This window comes from Emys orbicularis, chromosome 11 (genome assembly GCF_028017835.1).
Source record: "Emys orbicularis isolate rEmyOrb1 chromosome 11, rEmyOrb1.hap1, whole genome shotgun sequence".
NCBI classification, from domain to species: Eukaryota; Metazoa; Chordata; order Testudines; family Emydidae; genus Emys; species Emys orbicularis.
Window position 1 is genome coordinate 31,722,120 of NC_088693.1, and position 21,117 is coordinate 31,743,236.

At 42.1% G+C, this 21,117-nt stretch overlaps 1 protein-coding gene across 1 annotated transcript in view; it reads left to right on the forward strand.

Moving 5' to 3' along the window:
* TANC1 (tetratricopeptide repeat, ankyrin repeat and coiled-coil containing 1) overlaps window positions 1–21,117 on the forward strand; it is a 152,315-nt gene that overhangs the window by 91,905 nt on the left and 39,293 nt on the right. The window contains exons 12-17 of the mRNA XM_065413377.1: window positions 764–930; window positions 2,101–2,708; window positions 4,224–4,332; window positions 4,561–4,683; window positions 8,507–8,743; window positions 13,029–13,214. Coding sequence (XP_065269449.1) covers window positions 764–930; window positions 2,101–2,708; window positions 4,224–4,332; window positions 4,561–4,683; window positions 8,507–8,743; window positions 13,029–13,214 — 1,430 coding nt within the window. The remainder of the gene's footprint in view (window positions 1–763; window positions 931–2,100; window positions 2,709–4,223; window positions 4,333–4,560; window positions 4,684–8,506; window positions 8,744–13,028; window positions 13,215–21,117) is intronic.

Below are 21,117 nucleotides of genomic sequence, written 5' to 3' on the forward strand. Positions count from 1 at the left end.
TTTCCTTAATTCTGTGGTCACATACTGTTTTTTCCATGGGATCCTTACCTCGTATGGTGCACAGAATGGACAGTGCTCACTTAATGAGCAGCTATATTTTGTTTTCTCTTTTTTCAATATTTTGCCCCATGTCTTATTTACATAGGTGTTTTGTCTTATTATGGTTTGTAAAGGTTTAATAAATGATTAATAAAAGTTCAAATAAATGGTTATTCATTAGAATCAAAGGGTCAATAAGTGCTTGTAATTACATATGGAACCTTCTATTGATGGTATATAAGTATATAACGATCTATAACACCTACTACTCATGTCTTTAACATGCTTATAACATGTATTAATCATTTAATCTTTTCAGTATACCATTTACAAAGTGGAGCTTAAATATAAAGTGTGGCTGAAAACACAGTTGGAAAAGTGTAGATGTTCCCCTGCAGTATTTGTAACCCAGACATTGCAGCATAGTGCTAGTCATAAGATCTAGAAAATGAAACTATGAACTATTTTAATTGACTAAAGAGTAAAGTGCCAAAAAGCAAACAAACTGCATAAATAATAAATTAGATTTTAAAAATTCAGTTTTAATCTAAAGTGAGATTAGTGATGGTGGTGATTTTTGGTTGGATATTCTGACCTGCAAAATTTCTCCTGGTGTATATAAAGTTATCTTTACTGCCAAGATTTTCAAAATTGTGCATAAAAATGAGTCTCCGTTTATGGGAAAATGTGCAATCTCCTGTTGTTTTTTACTTTTATTATTCAGAGCAGAGAATTCCAGAGGAAGAATACATCATTTTGATAGATGGTTTAAATGAGGCTGAATTCCATAAACCTGATTATGGTGACACACTTTCTTCATTTATCACAAACATTATCTCTAAATTTCCTTCCTGGTTGAAGCTGATTGTGACTGTAAGAACTAACTTTCAGGTAAAAATCATATTTTTAGTTTAACTTCTTTTTTTCCTTAAAAGTGACCTTTTACACTGCTACAATGATATAACCTTGAAAGAATGCTCTTTTAGGTGAATTCCAAGACCTAAATAAAAATTGTGCCATATATTCTTTCTTTATGGTGGATAAATAGGTTTTTTTTCTCCCTTGTTTTCTGGAGTATGCCAGTGAGATAAGTGACAAAACATGAGCTACAGTTTTCTTAGACCCCAGGTGAGATGAGAATGGGATATTGAATCAATAGAAGTTAGGAGTTCTCAACATCTTATAGAATGTGAGGTGGTTAGTTCTCAACTAAAGGTTGATTTATTTGGGATTTCTCCTGAAAGGATCACCTATTTAGAATAAGTCTTTCTCTAATACATAGTCCATGAAACAACTATCTGGATTCTGGGAGGCATGGGGCTACAGTAGTTTCATAATGTCAATGCCCCTAGACTGAAAGTTCAGATTATTTATCCATTTATCTGTTTTTAATTACATAGGAAATGCATTATATTATAATGGTGCTCATTTATACTAAAGGTGTTTGAAAAGTTTGCTAGACCTGCAAATATGTATTGCTCTGCCTGAAAAGCAGTTGTATATCTATCATCTGAATTACTGTTTTTTATACACCATAAATATGTGTTCAGGTAAAACCACTATACCTAGATCACCCGTTCTGTAACTGTCAGTTCTCCCTAACTAAATAGTCATGCATGCTCAGTCAGTACTTGGATGGGAGGCCTCCGAGGAACACCTGCTGCAGGAAGTGGTGGTGATGGTCCTCTTCTCTCTGAGTCATTACTGAACTATTTGTAAGCAAAGGGATGTAAAACAGTTTCCTGGCCAAATTCCAGTTCTGGTAACTTTGTATTCTGCTGCCCTAAATTTGAAATGACCACTATATATCCTTCACCTACCCTTCAGGGGTTCGTTAATAAAGTGTTATGAGATTCGCAGAAGAAAGATGATGATGTAGTGTAAAAATATAAAATGTGTTACCTGTTTTCAGGTTACTATATTTACAAGAGCATAATAGAGCTAATAGATCTTTCTTATCTCTATCTAATGCCTCTCACAAAAGAAAAATATAGTGAAGCTAGACTGTGAATTTTCAATTCTGAAATGCTATAATGTGTGTGTATGTGTGTTTTGTTACAGGAAAATACGAGTTCACTACCCTTTTTCAAAATATCCCTAGATGACTTCCCAGATAACAAAGAAATCCATGGTGACTTGAATTCATATATTCAGTACAGGATCAATAGCAGTCAGGAAATTATAAACAATATATCTTTAAATGGGAAAGCTGATGCAGCCATAATCGGGAAAGTGAGTAACCACCTGATCATGAAGAGCTTGGGATCTTACCTCTATTTGAAACTGACACTGGATCTTTTTCAGAAAGGTCACTTGGTGATAAAAAGTGCAAGCTACAAGGTAGTTCCTGTGTCTCTATCAGAACTTTATTTGCTACAGTGCAACATGAAGTTCATGACCAACTCTGCTTTTGAGAGAGCACTGCCAGTGTTAAATGTGGCACTAGCATCCCTTCATCCCATGACAGATGACCAGATTTTCCAAGCTATTAATGCTGGTCAAGTAAATGGTGAACAGGACTGGGAAGACTTCCAACAGAGGATGGAGGCCCTTTCGTGCTTTCTGATAAAAAGGCGTGACAAAACACGTATGTTCTGCCATCCTTCCTTCAGGGAATGGCTTGTTTGGAGAGCGGATGGTGAAAATACAAACTTCTTATGTGAGCCAAGGTAAATTAAGGCTGCAATAAGCTGTAATATGTTCAGATAGCTGCTGTTACAGATTTTAATTATCACTTTTGATCACTGATGGGAGGAGAGAGTAATGTTAAACAGATGCATCTTTTTCAAAGGAAAAGCTGTGCATGTTTAAAGCCAAGTTTTGTCTTCTAATGCCTAGATGTAACTCCTGATGGAATCAATGAGAACTGGGCCTATATATCTGAGAGCAGAATTTACCCTTAGTAGATTAATTAAGCTGTGTGATTTTACTACCTTGGTGAAGAAGTGTAATTTATGAGAAGTCTCCTATTTTTATCTCCTTGGCAAAATCTGCAATAGGAAAATACTATAAGGTTTCTTACAAACTCAGACTTTGAAAGCTACCTTTTCTATTGGGAAATAGGGCAATAGATCATTTTGTCTCATCTTCTTTTGTTTTTTTTTAAATTACTCAGACATTCCCAGTCTCATTATTTCAATTTGACCCTACTCCCCTTTCTTGGGTTGTATAGTATGCGTCATGTAAGTCAGAGCCACTGAAAAACACTGTGTGTGCACATTTTGGTAGCCTGCATAGTCCATTTTGTCAGCCTGCATTGTCCGTTTTGCCACACTATTCAGGGGTTTGGAGTTTAGTCCTTTAAAAAACATTTTAAAATGAGTTAGGACCATCACACATACATAAAGTAGATTTTGGTGATAATTCTAAACATGGATTTACCAGTATTGCACCCAGCTACCTCAGAATTTTAAGAATTCAGTTCTCCTGAGTTTTACAAAACCATGGGTTTTACATGATAAAACTGATCTAATAACAATTGAATTTAATTATGTAAAATTCACCACTCTGTCTTTGCTTCATATAACAATGCCCAGAATTATATCAGAAGCTGTAGATTTCCTGAAAAGGTGACTGCTATAGTATGCTAGGCATATGTTTCAAGCTGATGGTGGTTTTTGTCTGTCTGTGTGTGTTTTCATTTTATTATGAAAATAAAAGGATTCTCTGTCATTTTTTAAGGGCTTGAGGGTTTTAACAGAATTTCATATCTTATTAGAGGTATGGAAAAATGAAACAGTCAGATTTAGCAGAACATTGCAATATCTATTTAGAGTGTCTTGTTGACTTCACCCCTTCCATCTCCAGTCAGTGGGGATTCTGATCTGGTGCTTGGGACCTGAACACTTTTTATGAGACAACTCTTTAGATTTCCCATGACCCTGTTCAATTCAGATTTATTCTTTTAGAAGTGAATTCACTTTACTTAGAGACAGAGCTCTGTTGTCCCCTCTCCTAATGTCAAAACTTATGAACTCAGGACAAGTATTAAAAAGTTTTCTCTCTTGTGACATTTGAAAATTTTAGTATTTAAATTGACACATGGAGATGTTTGAAAAGTTTAACTAGGTGAAACAAAAAACATTGAAGTTTGAATGACATAAATGTAAGAACGTATTGTGTGATGTAACTAAATCTTTACTAAGTAAGTGTGTGCTGCTCTCTCATTTCCTTCCTTTTGCTAGGAATGGGCATGCTCTACTGGCATTCATGTTTTCTCGGCAAGAGGGAAAATTAAACCGTCAGCAAACGATGGAACTTGGTCATCACATTCTTAAAGCACACATTTTCAAGGTAAAATCCACATATTTTAAAAACACAGTTGTATGATATCAGTATAAATGCACAAATGTCTGAGATGATTCCAGACTGGTTGCTTTAATAGTTACAAACCACCTCTATAAACACCTAATATTCTTACAAATATTTCTTACAAATTATGCCTCATCCATATAAAGAAATGTAAATTCTCTCTGCAATCCTATTTCTAAAAGTATCTCTTTATTTTATCATTTCTCCTAGGGTCTCAGTAAAAAAACTGGAATTTCTTCCAGTCACCTTCAATCCCTGTGGATTGGATATAGCACAGATGGATTGTCAGCTGCCCTTGCTTCTCTGAGAAACCTCTATACACCTAATGTGAAGGTAAGAAAATAAGAATTATGTACTGAGGACGCCACCTGAATCACAAATGGATCTGACTTTGCACCGATGAAATCAATGGGAGTTTTGCCACTAACTTTAGTGAGGACAGGATTAGACCTAATGTGAAAATATCATACATAATTAAAATACCAGTGATAACTAGATGTCATCCAGAGATGGTCTGTGAATAATATTTAAGTGCTATAAAGTCAGCAAAGGGGGAAGTAAAGGTTTGCTTTTCTAGGGCCAATTTATAAATTGCAATGAATACCTTAAGATTTTTTTTGCCCAGAGAGTCAGTATACTTTTAAAATAGACACTGAGAATCTGGAGGACATTACTCAACAAATCATAAACATTTTTATGAGATTAAATTTCAGACCAAATTTATGGGAAGGTAAATTTGTTGCCCTGCAGATGAATGAATGCTATCTGTGTTGTGCCCTTCTTTAGCTTTTGTGTTTTATTGGGGAATTTGACTTCTGTGACTATCAGAAACAGTCTGTTCTTCACTCTGTTGCATTTTATCTCATTTTGGATTATTCCTAAATCTTAATCCAAATGGGTATTTAATACATGAATCAATTTAAACAAAATCAAAACAAATCTCTACCCCAAGCAGAGATTTTACTCCAGAATAGAAATGCCAGAGACTCCATGAAGTCTACTAGGAATTTTGCTGTTGCGATCAATTGTACAAAGAAGGCATTTGGATTAGTATGGTGATGGGCAGCAGTTTAAAACCCTGACATAGAGAGAGAGAGAGAGAGGGAGGGAGAGAGAGACAGTAGAAAACGTGCTGAGCTTAAACATTAAACTGAGAAGATCTGAATTTCAACAGATTGCATGGATGCATAGTCAAGTATGAGGACTCCTGAGTTCCACACCCGTTTCTATTTTTTACTTTGGGACAGGTCACTTAATGCCTCAGTTTGCCCGTTTGTAAAATGGGAGTGGTGCTTAGTTGTTTGTAAAGTAATTTGAGATGCTATGTTAAAAGTTAAGTATTATTTTATCACAAATGATTCTCTGTGGGAGGAATTGAAAATAAAACCCACCTATCTAACAGGTGTTGTGGGGTGGTCCAATATATATTGGGTTCTTATTTGTTATATAAATAACTTAAATTTAATCTCATTTGTCTTGACCCTTCTGAAACCTTTGCTGAAACAGCTAATGTGGGATCATTTTAAAGACTGTGTGGTTTTTAATAGGTATTGTAAAATATCTGTTTTTGCAGAAATCTGTGTAACTTATTTGTGGCACCATGCTGTCTTAACGGTATTGGTTTGCTTTATACATCCACTGTCTTTTAAAACAGAACTTGCAAAAATTATGCATGTAATTAAAAGAATTTTCAGAATCATAATGGTGAATGAATACCTTCAATTCTTCTGGATAGTTTAAGGGGTATTTCTGTGAAAAGCCACTTTAATTCATACAAAAATCCTTCAGTGATGGATTTTAATTTCAGCAGAGAGCTGCTAATGTCATAGAGTCATAGATGCCAACGTTTAATTACAGCCTAAAAAAAGTGTCCTTTTAAAGGAAAATATTTTTAATATATAATTTAAAGCAAGTCATAAATTGACTGGAGAAAATCCATATATTGGAAAATGAGTTCAAAATATGCCCTTGCCAGTAAGGTTAAGTATAGTTCTTTTGACTATAATTTCACAACCCTGCGATGTGGAGATTTTATGTGGTAAATGCACAAAACCTTGTTTTTTAAAAATCTGACACAAATGTGCAGGAAGTTCAGTTACGGATTCTTCTTCTGTTTAAAATCTTACTATTGGTTGTGTCTTGGAGACTGATCCAGTTCTCATTAAGGTCAGTGGAGTCTTTCGATTTTGACTGCTCACATTTTATGTCTGAGTGAGCGCTATATTGACAAGTTATCAGGAGCCCAAGGACCACACCCAGTTTACTAATTTAGAGCAGAATTTAGTCTCCTCATTTTAAATATGCTGAAGTGTAGTACCAAAGATTAGTTTCTAGCATGTGATGACCTATTTTAAACTATACAATCCAGCATGCAGAAGGAGTTGTGTCCTTTCCTGAGGTTCAGTTTACTCCTCCCTCTTCCTCCTATGGATGCTAATGCAGGGGAGTGTGACATGGCCATGTCCGTCTTTACCCCAGTTGCAGTAGACTGTGCCCCAGGGGTGCAGAGAGAGACCAGGCAAACATAAGGGAGAAGGAAACTCCTTATATCATTGCTCTCACTGTGCACATACTAAGAGCCATCTACAATCTGGCTGTTGATTAAAACAGAAAAAAATTGCTAGCCATTTAGCTGTCATTTACCCACATAGTCAGACCTTGGCAGTGGTTTAATTGTAATATTAAAAAGAAGCAACCCCTGACTTGAGGTCACGTATGCCTGTTTCATATATTTTCAAATATGCCTGTAAAACCCTAAAATACAAATGAATAGGAGGAACAATGAAGCATTGAACCCAGTGATGTCAACTAGACCTAATAATAGGTTTCATAGTGGACCATTTTAGGGACCTATCCTACAAAAACATATGCATGTGAGTAACTGTATTTGCAGGACTAAGCCTTTAGATTGCACTTCTTTTGTGTGTTATCTGGATTTTCATAATTTTAGCACATTTCTTTGATGACTGTGTTTTAGGGTTAGAGAAGAATTTAACAGTAATTTTAAGCCCAAATTCAACCTACCCTAAAATTATATTCTGCTGGAAGATGTCATTAATAGCAATTTTAAAATGGCGGGGGGAGGGGGGGGAAATCCTTCCATTTCCAAGACAGTAGAATCATAGAATGTCAGGGTTGGAAGGGACCTCAGGAGGTCATCTAGTCCAACCCCCTGCTCAAAGCAGGACCAATCCCCAGACAGATTTTTGCCCCCGATCCCTAAATGGCCCCCTCAAGGATTGAACTCACAACCCTGGGTTTAGCAGGCCAATGCTCAAACCACTGAGCTATCCCTTCCTCCCTCCCTCCCAGTAAATTAATCTAGTCAATGTTTTTGTGGACCTGAAACACGTTTTCTGTTCTTGTACTTTCCTGCTGATTCTTCAGCAGATTTAGTTGGGGTTGGTCCTGCTTTGAGCAGGGGGTTGGACTACATGACCTCCTGGGGTCTCTTCCAACCCTAATCTTCTATGATTCTATGAAACTAACGCTGGGCCCAGCCTTGTGCTCATATTGGTGATGTGGTAAGGCAAGTAAGGGAACAAGGCTATGCACACAGAAAACATGCTAATTTCAGTCACCATTAGAGATCAAGGAACATAACCTGTATTTTGCTAAATGGAAAAAGTCATGATCTGCAGGGAAATTGTTGTTGTTTTCTGAGAGGGAACAACAAACATACCATGGGGAACTTTAAAGGTGAAAGAGGTAAAATTGGGGAAAATGGGAAGTGTAGGGTCCATTATTGGAATTGCCAATGTGGGGAGGGGAGAAGGTTGCAATTTTGGCCTACTACTAAGTGTTTTCAAAGGGTTGCAAGCAAATTATAGAGCTCCAGTGTAACAATATATGTTGTGCCATGGTAACAGATGAAAACATAGTGGTGAAGAGGTTATAAAGATTTTAAACTTCATAATATTGTGGATTTATAGCTTGAATTTAGAGCTAGTAAACCAAAGCTATAACTGCTAGCCAATGGCTTTAAAACTTTTTTTCTTCACATTAGTATCAATATGTAATAAATTCAGTTTCCATTTATAATTTTAATACCAAAATCAGAATAGAAAATGAGATACTTCTGCAGCCTCTCTAACTAAGGTGGTGACATGCTATGATAAATGTGGAGAAAAAATAACTTGTTTAAATTCTCCTTCAGGTGAGTCGTCTGCTGATCTTGGGGGGAGCAAATGTGAATTACAGGACTGAAGTTCTAAATAACGCTCCAATACTGTGTGTTGAGTCTCACCTGGGACATGAAGAAATGGTCACTCTTCTGGTGGAATTTGGAGCTGCTCTTGATGGGACATCTGAAAATGGAATGACCCCACTTAGCTATGCAGCCGCTGCAGGTCACATGAACTTGGTTTCACTGCTCTGCAAAAAGGGTGCAAGGGTAAGCTATGACACCAAAAGATGATTTTAACTACAGTACTTATGGCTAAGAAAATATTGTATAGGCATGTTTTAGAGCAGTATTATTTATTAGCAATTTATATAGAGCACTGTGTACATACCATTTTTTGGGGGGAAAAAAACATATACCAAAGGGGTATAAACTCTTACATAGATCCTTGCCCTGAAGAGCTTACAATAGAAAGCCATAATTCTACAAAGATTTATGTATGTGCTTATCTTTACATTTGTGAGTAGTCCCATTTAATTTAATGGAGCTATTTACATGTATAAACCTTGCCAGGATTGTGGCCGAAGAGCTGAAGCTGATTGGTGATGTCCTGGGGCAGTTGCAGATGTCCTGGGGCAGGCCTCAAGTTTGTGATGAGCAATCAGTGTCATGGCAGTGGGGGAGGGAAATAAGAGTGGAATTGCAATAAGGGGAGAGGAAACATGTTCATGGGCGAATCATCTCATTTCATAGTTGGTGGTTGTTGTTGTTTTTCCATTTAATTGTATTCCTTTCTCATGTTGGGGTAGATAGATCCCAACCCTTCCTAATTTTCCGTAATCCTCCCAATTTTTGTATGTAATTACAAAACTACAAATTCAGGCTTAAAACTACTACTTTTGCAAGCACACACATTTTATACATATATCAATTACGCGTGTGTGTGAGACTCACCACCACTCAGGTCCAACGAACAGAGCAAATATCGCTGTGGCCTCAGGGAGCGTTCTTTTCCACTTCTGGCACATGCGGAGATTGCACAGTGAGGGTCTGATCAGAGGCAAGCTGCAGCGATTTTGAATGGGTTGAGGCATTGCTGGATTTACTGCCCAAGCCACAGGCAGTGTATTGCTCTCAAACTGCCCTGTGTGGACCCTGATGGTGAGCTTTGGGACCTAGAGCACGCCAGCAGGGTCTACACAGAGCAGATAAAGTGCAACATGTGGCTTGAGTGGTGACTCCAGCACCCCAAACCCCACTGACAGTCGCCGTGGCTTCTGTGAGACCCTCACTGCGCAGTCTGCGGCAGAGGATAAGCTACAGGGGCAGGAGGAGGAGGAGAGGAAACATGACAGAGGAGGGAGAAGAGGATCATACCGGGAAGGAGGTTCAGCCATGGGACTGGCTGAGGTAATTAAGGGCCTCCCTAGGTGGCATAGGAGGGTAGCTTTCCTAGGGCTGATTCTCCCCTTCTTCCTGTCCAGGAGTAGGAGCCGAGGCCCCCTCCCTTGTCCATAGACAGGGAGGGTGGGGGAGAGATGTCCCATTTTCTGTGAGAGGTCCCAGGCCGGGGGAAGAGAGATCTAAGCAACCTCCCTGATTCCTCACCAGTTGTTTTCATAAACGTCTGTAAAAGTCTCAGAGCAAGATTGCCGTCTCTGGCCAAGTGCAAATACAAAGCACTCAACTGGAAATTAGTGCGGGGGAGATCTTTAACCTCCTTTATTTTGGCTAAGGGATTTGAAGGAGAGGAGTTACAATTACTTGGTGTGCAGGAGGACAGAAATTGTTTCAGGCATACGTAGGGACATGTATATGGGGGAGAGAAGACATGGAGTGGAAGAAGGAAGTAAATAGAGAATGTGAATATAAGTGGAACTAGTTGAATATAGGATATGAGAATGAGGGAACAAAGGCTGAGATGTAGGTATGGTGCAGAGCTCTGGAGAACATTGAAGGTGAGGAATGTTGATTGATTAATCAACATTTTCCTGAGATGTTTTTATATGGTGATTTATTAGGGTGATTTATTTATTTGTTTCTCCTGTGTCAAATTATGAGTAACAAAAGTGCAGAATGAACAAAATCCTGTTGTGTTGTTTCCCCCCCCACAGATTAAACACTAAATATTTGGCAGAGAAATTGGCTTTTAGTATTTGCCACATGTATAAAATGCTCATTAACGGATACTTATTCCTGTTACTTGCATTGTAAGCTCTTTGGGACAGGGACCAGCTCTTTGTTATGACTTTATATACTGCCTAACACAATGGGGCTCTGATCCATGACTGGGACTCCTAAGCACATAATACAAGGAATAATAATATGCACCCAGAACGCAGAGACTTAAAGGCCAGAAGGAGGGACTCTTGTGATCATCTAGTCTGACCCCCTGCTTAACACAAGCCATTGGACTTTCCTGAATTAATTCCTGCTTCAAATCCAATAGCGGTGGTTGCAGTGTAATAATGGAGAGGTCTCTAAACGGGGCCATGCATTATTTAGTTCCTAAGTTGCTTGCTGATGGCAGAGATGTTGCTCCACATGTCCTCTTCATTCGTCTCATGTTTTGGGGCTATAAATAATCACTTTCCATACCTAATGGAGCCGTATGAGAGACCAAAGGTAGAAAAAATAAATCAAATGCTTTCTATCCAAATTCTTGTTGCTGTTATAAAAAATATAACCCAATAGCAGATTTTAAAAAATCCCCGAAAAACCCACAATGCAATTGCTATGCCAGCTCTAGTTTTACTTCTCACATTGAAAAATAGAAAAGCTCACAATCTAAGATGGAAACAGACAAAATAACTAGATACTGGAGAAGTCAAAATGTGGTGGAAAGTTCCTGTTCTTTGTTTGTACTGACCATCACTTTCAGCATGCAGATGAGTAATTACACAGGCTTGATCTTTTAGTGGTTTGGGGGAGGTGTTTTTAATTTAGCAGCCCTAGACTGACCCTCTTGGCTACTTTTTTACAAACTGATAATCTGTCTACCTGCCCAGATAGCACTTCTGCAGCATTAGCAAGGGGATGGACAAGCTGGAGAATCATTGACTGCCTTGAGGGGTGCGGCATAGGGCCTCCTTCCAACCCCACCTGCTTTCTCCTCTCCAGTGGGGTCAGATGCAATGTTCCTCACTTAAACTGTACCAGTTCCTTTGTGGGGGGATGAGAGTGCTGTCCTCCTCTGTTCTTGTTAGGCTGATGTAGCCTCTTCAGGCAGTCGCTGCTGCCCCAGCTGGCACTACCCTCACTGTTGATGCAAGAGTCTGAGAGTAGTGATGGGTTTTCAGCATGCGAAAGAAATGGTCAGTCAGAAGCCTCTCTAAATGTAAAATATACCTTAAAAAAAAAAAAGTCCAAGGTTGGTCATTTACTCACCCTGACTTTAATGAAATCCATATCTATCATATAGGGCTACAGGGTGTAGAGCTGGAGGTGCAACAGAGATAGATTAGAGTACTCGTGTTTCTGTGAGAGCAAAGACTAAGATTGTGTGCGGCCACTATACACAGGTAAAGGCAGTGACGATGCTTCTTGCACACTCCAGAGGGTCTAGGCATAATCAAGAGGTGTGTGTGTGTGTGTGTGTGTGCGCGTTTAAGTCCCATAGCAAGAAAAGGAGGGAACCCAGTGTGTCTTCTGGTAATCATCTTTTTATTTGAAGTTATTCAGTAGGAAAGCTGTTTTTATGTTAGCTTCTCCTTGTGTTTCTTTAATTTTACATGAACAAGGGAATTGTAACATAGTATCATAGAAAAGTAGGACTGGAAGAGACCTCGATTGGTCATCTAGTCCAGTCCCCGGCACTGAGGCAGGTCTAAGTATTATCTAGACTATCCATGACAGGTGTTTGTCTAACCTGTTCTTAAAAACCTACAGTGATGGAGATTCCACAACCTCCCTAGGTAATTTGTTCCAGTACTTAACTACCCTGACAGGAAGTTTTTCCTAAGGTCTCACCTAAATCTCCCTTATAGTAATTTAAGCCCATTACTTCTTGTCCTGTCCTCAGTGGATAAGGAGAACAATTTATCACCCTTCTCCTAAGAATAACCTCTTATATACTTGAAGACTATCATATCTCCCTTCAGTCTTCTTGTCTCCAGACTAAACAAACCCAGTTTTTTCAAACTTTCTTTGTAGATTGTGTTTCCTAGACCTTTACTCTTCAGTTTGTCTGCATCATTCCTGAGGTGTGGTGCCCAGAACTGTACACAGTACTCCAGATGAGACCTTGTCAGTGCTGAGTGGAAGAACTACTTCTCATATCTTGCCTATAACATTCCTGCTAATGTTCCCTTCCTCTAAATTCCAGCTCTGCTTTGAACCATAATTCCAAAAATATCACTTATAAATTAAAAGAAAAAAATATTTGCATAAAATGATTTATTTATGTAGTACATAGTGTTCTGAAAGTATAATGTGAGTCATCAAACTTCCCACAAGATTATTATCAATTGCTTTGAGCTGAGCTTTGTTGTTACTAGATCTGTTATGAGAACTCTGAGATTACTTATAACATTCAAGTTTTTGTTCTTTCATATAGGCTGACTACCTGGACAAAAAAGGCCAATGTGCTTTGGTCCATAGTGCATTAAGGGGACACTGCGATATCCTTGATTATTTGCTCAACATTGACTGGACAGCTGCTTCCCATGAACAAATTTCACTGAAAAAATGTCATGCACTTCAGCAGGCATTGACAGCAGCTTCCAGTATGGGACACAGTCAGGTAGGTTAGTGGTTGGAATGTTTCAAAACTAATTTGAACTATCAAAATGGTTTAAATCATGCTTTAAAATAATAAATACAAAAAGGAAAACTATTGCAGCTTCAAATGACTTTACTTGAATGTTATCTTAGGTCTTAACTGTATACAATATTCAGGGTTATTTAACCAAATAGTCCTTTGTGTCTTGTTTTTGTTGATATGTAATTGTCGAATTACTTCTTCTTCACTATTCTTAAAACTGCTATATAGAATTCCTAATTGTGGTTACTGTTAATCCATACAAATGAATCACTTCCTCCCTTAGGCTTGGTCTACACTTACCCCCCAATTCGAACTAAGGTACGCAACTTCAGCTACGTGAATAACGAAGTACCTTAGTTCGAACTTACCTCGGTCCACACGCGGCAGGCAGGCTCCCCCGTCGACGCTGCGGTACTCCTCTCGTCTAGCTGGAGTACCGCAGTCGACGACGATCACTTCCTGGTTCGACTTATCGCGTCCAGACAAGACGCGATAAGTCGAACCCAGAACTTCGATTCCCAGCCGCCGAACTAGCGGCTGGGTGTAGACATACCCTTAGTCAAAAGCTTATTCTGCCTAGAGTGGATTTTTTAAAATTTTCTTTTAAAAACCAAGAAAATGCCATACAGAAAACTACAGTAAAAGAGCCTTAGATTGCTTCACCTTGCAACCTTAAACGTAGAAAGTATTAAAGTTAAGGTTGTATATGTAACCGTAACTCTGCACCCTTGTTGCATATGCACTGAGATACAGGGCTAGATCAGGGATGGGCAACTTGGAGCCACATCCAGCTCACCAGATCATTTTATTTGGCCTGCCACAGCCCAGTTCTGGGCAGGTGATCTACCTGTGCCAAGGCCAGGAAGGGAGCAGGGTGTCACAGGAAGAGGGCCCCGCCTGCGCCTGGATGCATGCATCACATAATGCTGTGGCAAGAGCCAATGGGCTGGAGTGGGGAGACATGCCCAGCCCTGCGGGACAGGAGCTGCTGCTACGGGGTGAGTATGGGTTGGGCTTGCATGCCAACTCTCCCTTCCTCCACAGCCTCTTGCCCCTTGGGGGCAGGATCTGACCCCTTCCGCCTCCCCCTCACCCCCAATAACCCATGACACACACCTTAGCCCACCAAAGGGTTTTAGTGGATTCTGTGGCCCTTTGCTATGTTAAAGTTGTCCATTCCTGGGCTAGGTCCTCAAAACTCAGTTGAACCAGCTTTGTCTGATACCCCAGTATGGCTGAAAAGGTGGTTTTAGTCCACCTTTTACAGCTTCCTAATCCTGTGGCCAACTGGAAGCTGTTTCAGTTTTGACATGACTTAGAGCAGTCTTGAGACTTCTCTAAGGCCTGGTCTACACTAGGAGTTTGTAGAATTTAGCGCCGTTACATCGAATTAACTCTGCACCCGTCCACACCACGAAGCTATTTAGTTCGACATAGAGGTCTCTTAAATTCGACTTCTGTACTCCTCCCCAACGAGGGGAGTAGCGCTAAATTCGACATGGCCATGTCGAATTAGGCTAGGTGTGGATGGAAATCGACGCTAATAGCTCCGGGAGCTATCCCACAGTGCACCACTCTGTTGACGCTCTGGACAGCAGTCCGAGCTCGGATGCTCTGACCAGCCACACAGGAAAAGCCCCGGGAAAATTTGAATTCCTTTTCCTGTCTGGGCAGTTTGAATCTCATTTCCTGTTTGGACATCGTGGCGAGCTCAGCAGCACTGGCAACGATGCAGAGCTCTCCAGCAGAGATGGCCGTGCAATCTCAGAATAGAAAGAGGGCCCCAGCATGGACTGATCGGGAAGTCTTGGATCTGATCGCTGTGTGGGGCGATGAGTCCGTGCTTTCCGAGCTGCGCTCCAAAAGACGGGATGCAAAGATCTATGAGAAGATCTCTAAAGCCATGGCAGAGAGAGGATACAGCCGGGATGCAACGCAGTGCCGCGTGAAAATCAAGGAGCTGAGACAAGGCTACCAGAAGACCAAAGAGGCAAACGGACGCTCCGGATCCCAGCCCCAGACATCCCGTTTCTACGAGGCACTGCATTCCATCCTAGGTGCGGCCGCCACCACTACCCCACCACTGACCGTGGACTCTGAGGATGGGATATTGTCGACGGCCGCTTCCTCGGACATGTTAGCGGACAGGGAAGATGAGGAAGAAGATGAGGAGGACGAGGCAGTCGACAGCGCTTACAATGCTGATTTCCCCGACAGCCAGGATCTCTTCATCACCTCCCCTGCCAACCGTCCCCAGCCGTTAACCCGGACACAGAATCAGGGGAAGGATCACTCAGTAAGTGTTTTAAAACATCTAAACATTTATTTTTTACAGAACAGGAATATTAACAATATTAACAATGGGTTTTGCATGATTACTTTGCCCTAGGCGCTTAACGGTTCAGTCCCTGGCAGTGCAACTACTAAAAAAAATCTAACAATGTCCGGTTTAGCATGATTGTTCTGCCCAAGCCGCTCTACTGTTTAGTCCCTGCCAGTGCAGCTACAGTAAAATCCGGTCTATATGTCCGGGGATAGAGCAGAAATCCTCCATGGACATCTCCACGAAGCTCTCCTGGAGGTAATTGGAAAGCCTTTGCATCAGGTTCCTGGGGAGAGCGGCCTTATTGGGTCCTCCGTAGTAGCAAACATTTCCGCGCCAGGAGACAAGCAAGTACTCCGGGATCATTGCCCTGCAGAGCATGGCGGCATACGGCCCTGGTCTTTGCAGGCTTTCCCGAAGCATCCTTTCTTTTTCCGTCTCTGAAATCCTCATCAGAGTGATGTCGCTCATGGTGACCTGCTTTGAATTAGGTAGGGGAATGTTAGTATTGGGACTGCTTGCCTGTTCCTATACAGAACTGTAACCGGCGGTTTACAGCCACGCGGTGGAGGCGGGAGAGGGGCAGCATACAGGGATCTTTCCCTGGGACAGCCGCGAGGGGGTGGGACAGGGGCAGAGTTCATGCTTGCCGGATTGCTGGCAGCAGGGACTGGCATTGCTTTCAATGTGAAAGGAGGCCAGTGCTACTATTAAAGTTTTAAGCAGCCACAAGTCTACAGCTTACCATGTCGGCCTGCTACACAAATTCCGGTGTCCTGCCCCGCTTCTCTGATCTGACTGCAAGACCCCAGGCACTGAATGCGAAGGCCGAAAATTCGACCTTGTCCTGAGTGCGCATGTGATAGGTGCTGTGCATGGTCTTGTTCACAGAGAAAGACTATGTTCTTTGTTCACAACTAAATTTATCTTTCTGAGGAATTCACTCCCTTTTTCCCATTCCCACAGCTGCGACTGTCTTCCGACCTAGCCTGACATCACACTCCCAGAGGCTAGCGCAGATTAGGCGTAGGAAGAAGAGGACACGGGAGGACATGTTCACGGAACTTATGGGCTGCTCCCGAGCCCAGGCAGCCCAGCAGACCCAGTGGAGGGATAACTTGTCCCAAATGCACCGATCACACATGGAACGGGAGGAGAGGTGGCGGCAGGAAGACCAGCAGGCGACTCAAACGCTGCTTGGACTAATGAGGGAGCAAACGGACACGCTCCGGCGCCTTGTGGATGTTCTGCAGGACCGGAGGCAGGAGGACAGAGCCCCGCTGCAGTCTATCTGTAACCGCCCTCCCCCGCCACAAAGTCCCATACCCCCCTCACCCAAAGTCCAAAGAAGGAGGGGCGGCAGAGTCCGTGAAAACTCTCACTCCACCCCTGCAGACTGCTCTGGTACTAGAAGGCTCTCATTCCCCAAAATTTGACAAGTCCTTTCCTTCCCGCCTCACCCAAGCCCCCGTCCAAGTTTCACCGCCCAGTTTCATGTGTAGTTGCTAATAAAAAATACGTTTCTGTTAATTACTGTTTCCATCATGTTCTTTTAGAGGAGAGTCTGTCTGAAGGGGGGGAAGGGGGTTGGTAATTGGACAGGACAGTCACCTTTACCAGGGTACAGAGGCGGGGGCAGGTTCAGCAGCAGGGCACACACAGTGCAGTCACTAGTTACCCTGGTCAGTCTGGGAGGTGGTTTTCATGTTCTGTGGTGGGGGGGTGGGGGTTGCTCTGTGACTTTGTGGCGGGGGAGGGCAGTTAGAGATCTTATGCAGCGGTCCTTATCCTGGATCACAGAGCCACGCAGCAGGGGATCTGTAACCGTCCTCCCCCTGCCACAAAGTCACATAGCCCCCACACACACAGAGTCCCGAACAGGAGGGGTGGCAGGCTCCGTTGAAACAACCAGTCCACCACTGCGGAGCCTGTCATTCCTGGAGTTTAGAAGCGTCATTTGCATCACTACACTACACCCGCTCCCCACCACAGTCTACGTCCCAGGTTCAACACTTTCCCGCGAAAACAGTAATAAAGATAACGGTGTTGATTAACAAAATTCAAGTGATTTTATTTTTAAACGTGTGTTGGAAGGGGGGGGAACGGGGTATGTAACTGGAGAGGATACTGAACATTTAGTGGGTAATGAAACGGGGGCAGGTTCAGCTTCTCTGTACACAAACTTAAAAGTCACAGGTTACCGTGCTCACTCAGGAACCTAGCTTTCAAAGCGTCCCGGATGCACAGCGCGTCCCGCTGGGCTCTTCTAATCGCCCGGCTGTCTGGCTGGGAGTAATCAGCAGCCAGGCTATTTGCCTCAACCTCCCACCCCACCATAAAGGTCTCCCCCTTGCTCTCACACAGATTGTGGAGCACACAGCAAGCTGCAATAACAATGGGGATATTGGTTTCGCTGAGATCACAGCGAGTCAGTAAGCTTCTCCCTCTCCCCTTGAGACGGCCAAAAGCACACTCCACCACCATTCTGCACTTGCTCAGCCGGTAGTTGAAGAGTTCTTTTTCAGTGTCCAGGGCGCCAGTATAGGGCTTCATGAGCCAGGGCATTAGCGGGTAGGCTGGGTCCCCGAGGATAACTATAGGCATCTCCACATCCCCAAGAGTTACTTTGTGGTCCGGGAAGTAAATACCTTCCTGCAGCCGTCTAAACAGACCTGAGTTCCTGAAAACACGAGCGTCATGAACCTTGCCCGGCCATCCGACGTTGATGTTTGTAAAACGTCCCCGATGGTCCACCAGTGCTTGCAGCACCATTGAAAAGTAGCCCTTTCGGTTGATTTACTGGCTGGCCTGGTGGTCCGGTCCCAGGATAGGGATGTGAGTTCCATCTATAGCCCCACCGCAGTTTGGGAATCCCATCGCGGCGAAGCCATCTATGATGACCTGCGCGTTTCCCAGGGTCACTACCTTTGAGAGCAGTACCTCAACGATTGCGTTGGCTACTTGCATGACAACAACCCCCACGGTAGATTTGCCCACGCCAAAGTGGTTCGCGACTGACCGGTAGCTGTCTGGCGTTGCAAGCTTCCAGAGGGCTATGGCTACTCGCTTCTGGACAGTCAGGGCTGCTCGCATCCGGGTGTCATTGCGCTTCAGGGCAGGGGACAGCAACTCACAAAGTTCCATGAAAGTCCCCTTCCGCATGCGAAAGTTTCGCAGCCACTGTGATTCATCCCAGACCTGCAGCACTATGCGGTCCCACCAGTCCATGCTTGTTTCCCGGGCCCAGAATCGCCGTTCCACAACATCAACATGACCCATTGCCACCGTGATGTCCTCGGTCCGGGGTCCCGTGCTTTGTGACAGGTCTGTGCCACTCTCAGACTTCAGGCCCTCACCGCGCTGCCGTAGCCTCCTCGCCTGATTTCTCTGCATCTGCCTCTGGGAAAGGTGGATGATAAGCTGCGAGGTGTTGACGACGGCCATAACTGCAGCGATGGTCGCAGCGGGCTCCATGCTCGCAGTGCTGTGGCGTCTGCGCTGTCACTTACCAGAAAAGTGCGCGAACTGATTTCCCGCTGGCGCTTTCAGGGAGGGAGGGCGGTAGTGACGGACGGATGACGACAGTTACCCAAAAGCACCCTCGACACATTTTTTTCCCCAGAAGGCATTGGCGGCTCGACCCAGAATTCCAATGGGCAGCGGGGACTGCGGGAACTGTCGGATAGCTGCCCACAGTGCACCGCTTCCAATGTCGACGCTTTCCCCGTTAGTGTGGACTCACAAAGTCGAATTACTGTCCTTAGTGTGGACACACACGTTCGATTTTGTAAAATTGATTCCACATATTCGATTTAAGTAAAATCGAACTACTCTCGTAGTGTAGACACACCCTAAGTTGCACCCAGGGACAAAGAGCTGATGATAAAAAGAACTCATCAGTACTCTGTTCATACCTCCTTCCCTACTCACACCTCTAAAATGCCTCCATCTCCAGAGGCTACAAAGAAAAATGTAAGACTGGCTATGGTGGCCGAACACTGCTGGAGGATTCCACTTCCATTAGGAAACTCTTCAGCTGGCCATTTAGGCTAACTTTAAGACCTCATTCACATGGCTGCACCGGTTTAACTCAAATTGTTTTATAAACTGTTTGTTAGTTAAGCTGATACAAAACCCCTGTATGGACACAGATAAACCAAGTTTGTCAGTTTAAATTGATTTAGCTTAAGTAGTTTCTTTACTGAACTAAGCCAAATCAATATAAAGAAGATTGAAATTAAGATTGTTGACCCAGCAGTTTGCACTGGCTTAAATGATTATTAAAAAATACTTGTAGTTAAAATAATATACATTGCACTGCCTTCCAAATCTGCCTTAAATAAGGATATATATTCTTTCGCTATAGGCTTTTCTAAAGCGGTGAGCATCATAGAATCTGAGTGCCACACAAGCACTAATGAATTTATCATTACAACCCTGTTGTGAGGTAGATAAGTATTATGCTTCCCATTTTGTAGATGGGACCTGAGGCACAGAGTGAATTGTTGGAGGTCATACTACAGGTCATTGGAAAAGCCAGGGGTGGAACATAGATCTCTAAAGCCTCAGTCTCTAGTGCCTTAACTAGAGGACAGTTCTGTCTGTGATCCCCTGCTTTGTTTACTGAATGCTGTCCAGCTTCTACAATAAAGGAGCCTGGGATACCTGGAGTGAATTAGGGTTCCTGTTGAAAAGGTAGTATGTAATCATATTAAATTTTTTATAGTAATGCATATGCGCAAGGGAGCAAAACTTAAGGCTGCATAGACAACATTGGTTCCCAAATGATGCACTCAAAATTTAGAAAATAATAAAATTAATGTTCTTTAAGTTAGGGTTTTAAGTGTTTTTGTTTATAGAAATAAAAATAAATATATGATCCATCAATACTACTGTGACAGGCACACTAAAAATGAATATAAATAGAATGCCCAAATATCTTATTCCTATTAAACTGTGGATGCATGTGTTGTGTTCATTGAGAAAACAGATTCATATATTTCTTTTGAGAACAGAGTCTAGACAGTAACTTGAGATACATTTAGAAAGATCAGATGGGGAATATTCAGCTTCTGTGTATGCGTCCAATATGTGATGCAACAAAATGACACAGGAAACTCTTAATATTATAGAAATAATGTTTATGTTGTAGGAAAAGTTTTTCCTATTGTTTTAGGACTCTGCTCTTTTAAAGTGGTTTACACTAATAAAACTGACAGCTACACAGTCTCACTGTGAGACTAGAATGGACTTTTCAGTTTACTCTAACACTCTTTCATTGAGAATCAATATGCATGAAGTATTTGAAAATCCACTTTACCTTCCAATAAGTATTGGGCCCATTCCTGAATACATTTGTTTGAGGATAACACTTACTATTGTGAGGGGAGTGTTAACTTCAACAGATATGAGGCCACTCATGGAAGAAGGTGCCATGGCATACACTACCTAGTGAAGATTATCTCCACTGCTGCAGCTTAAAGATGAAGTGAAATGCTTTTTAAATTAAATAAATCCAAAAGTCTCTTAAGATCATAAATCACTAAACAGATTTTAATA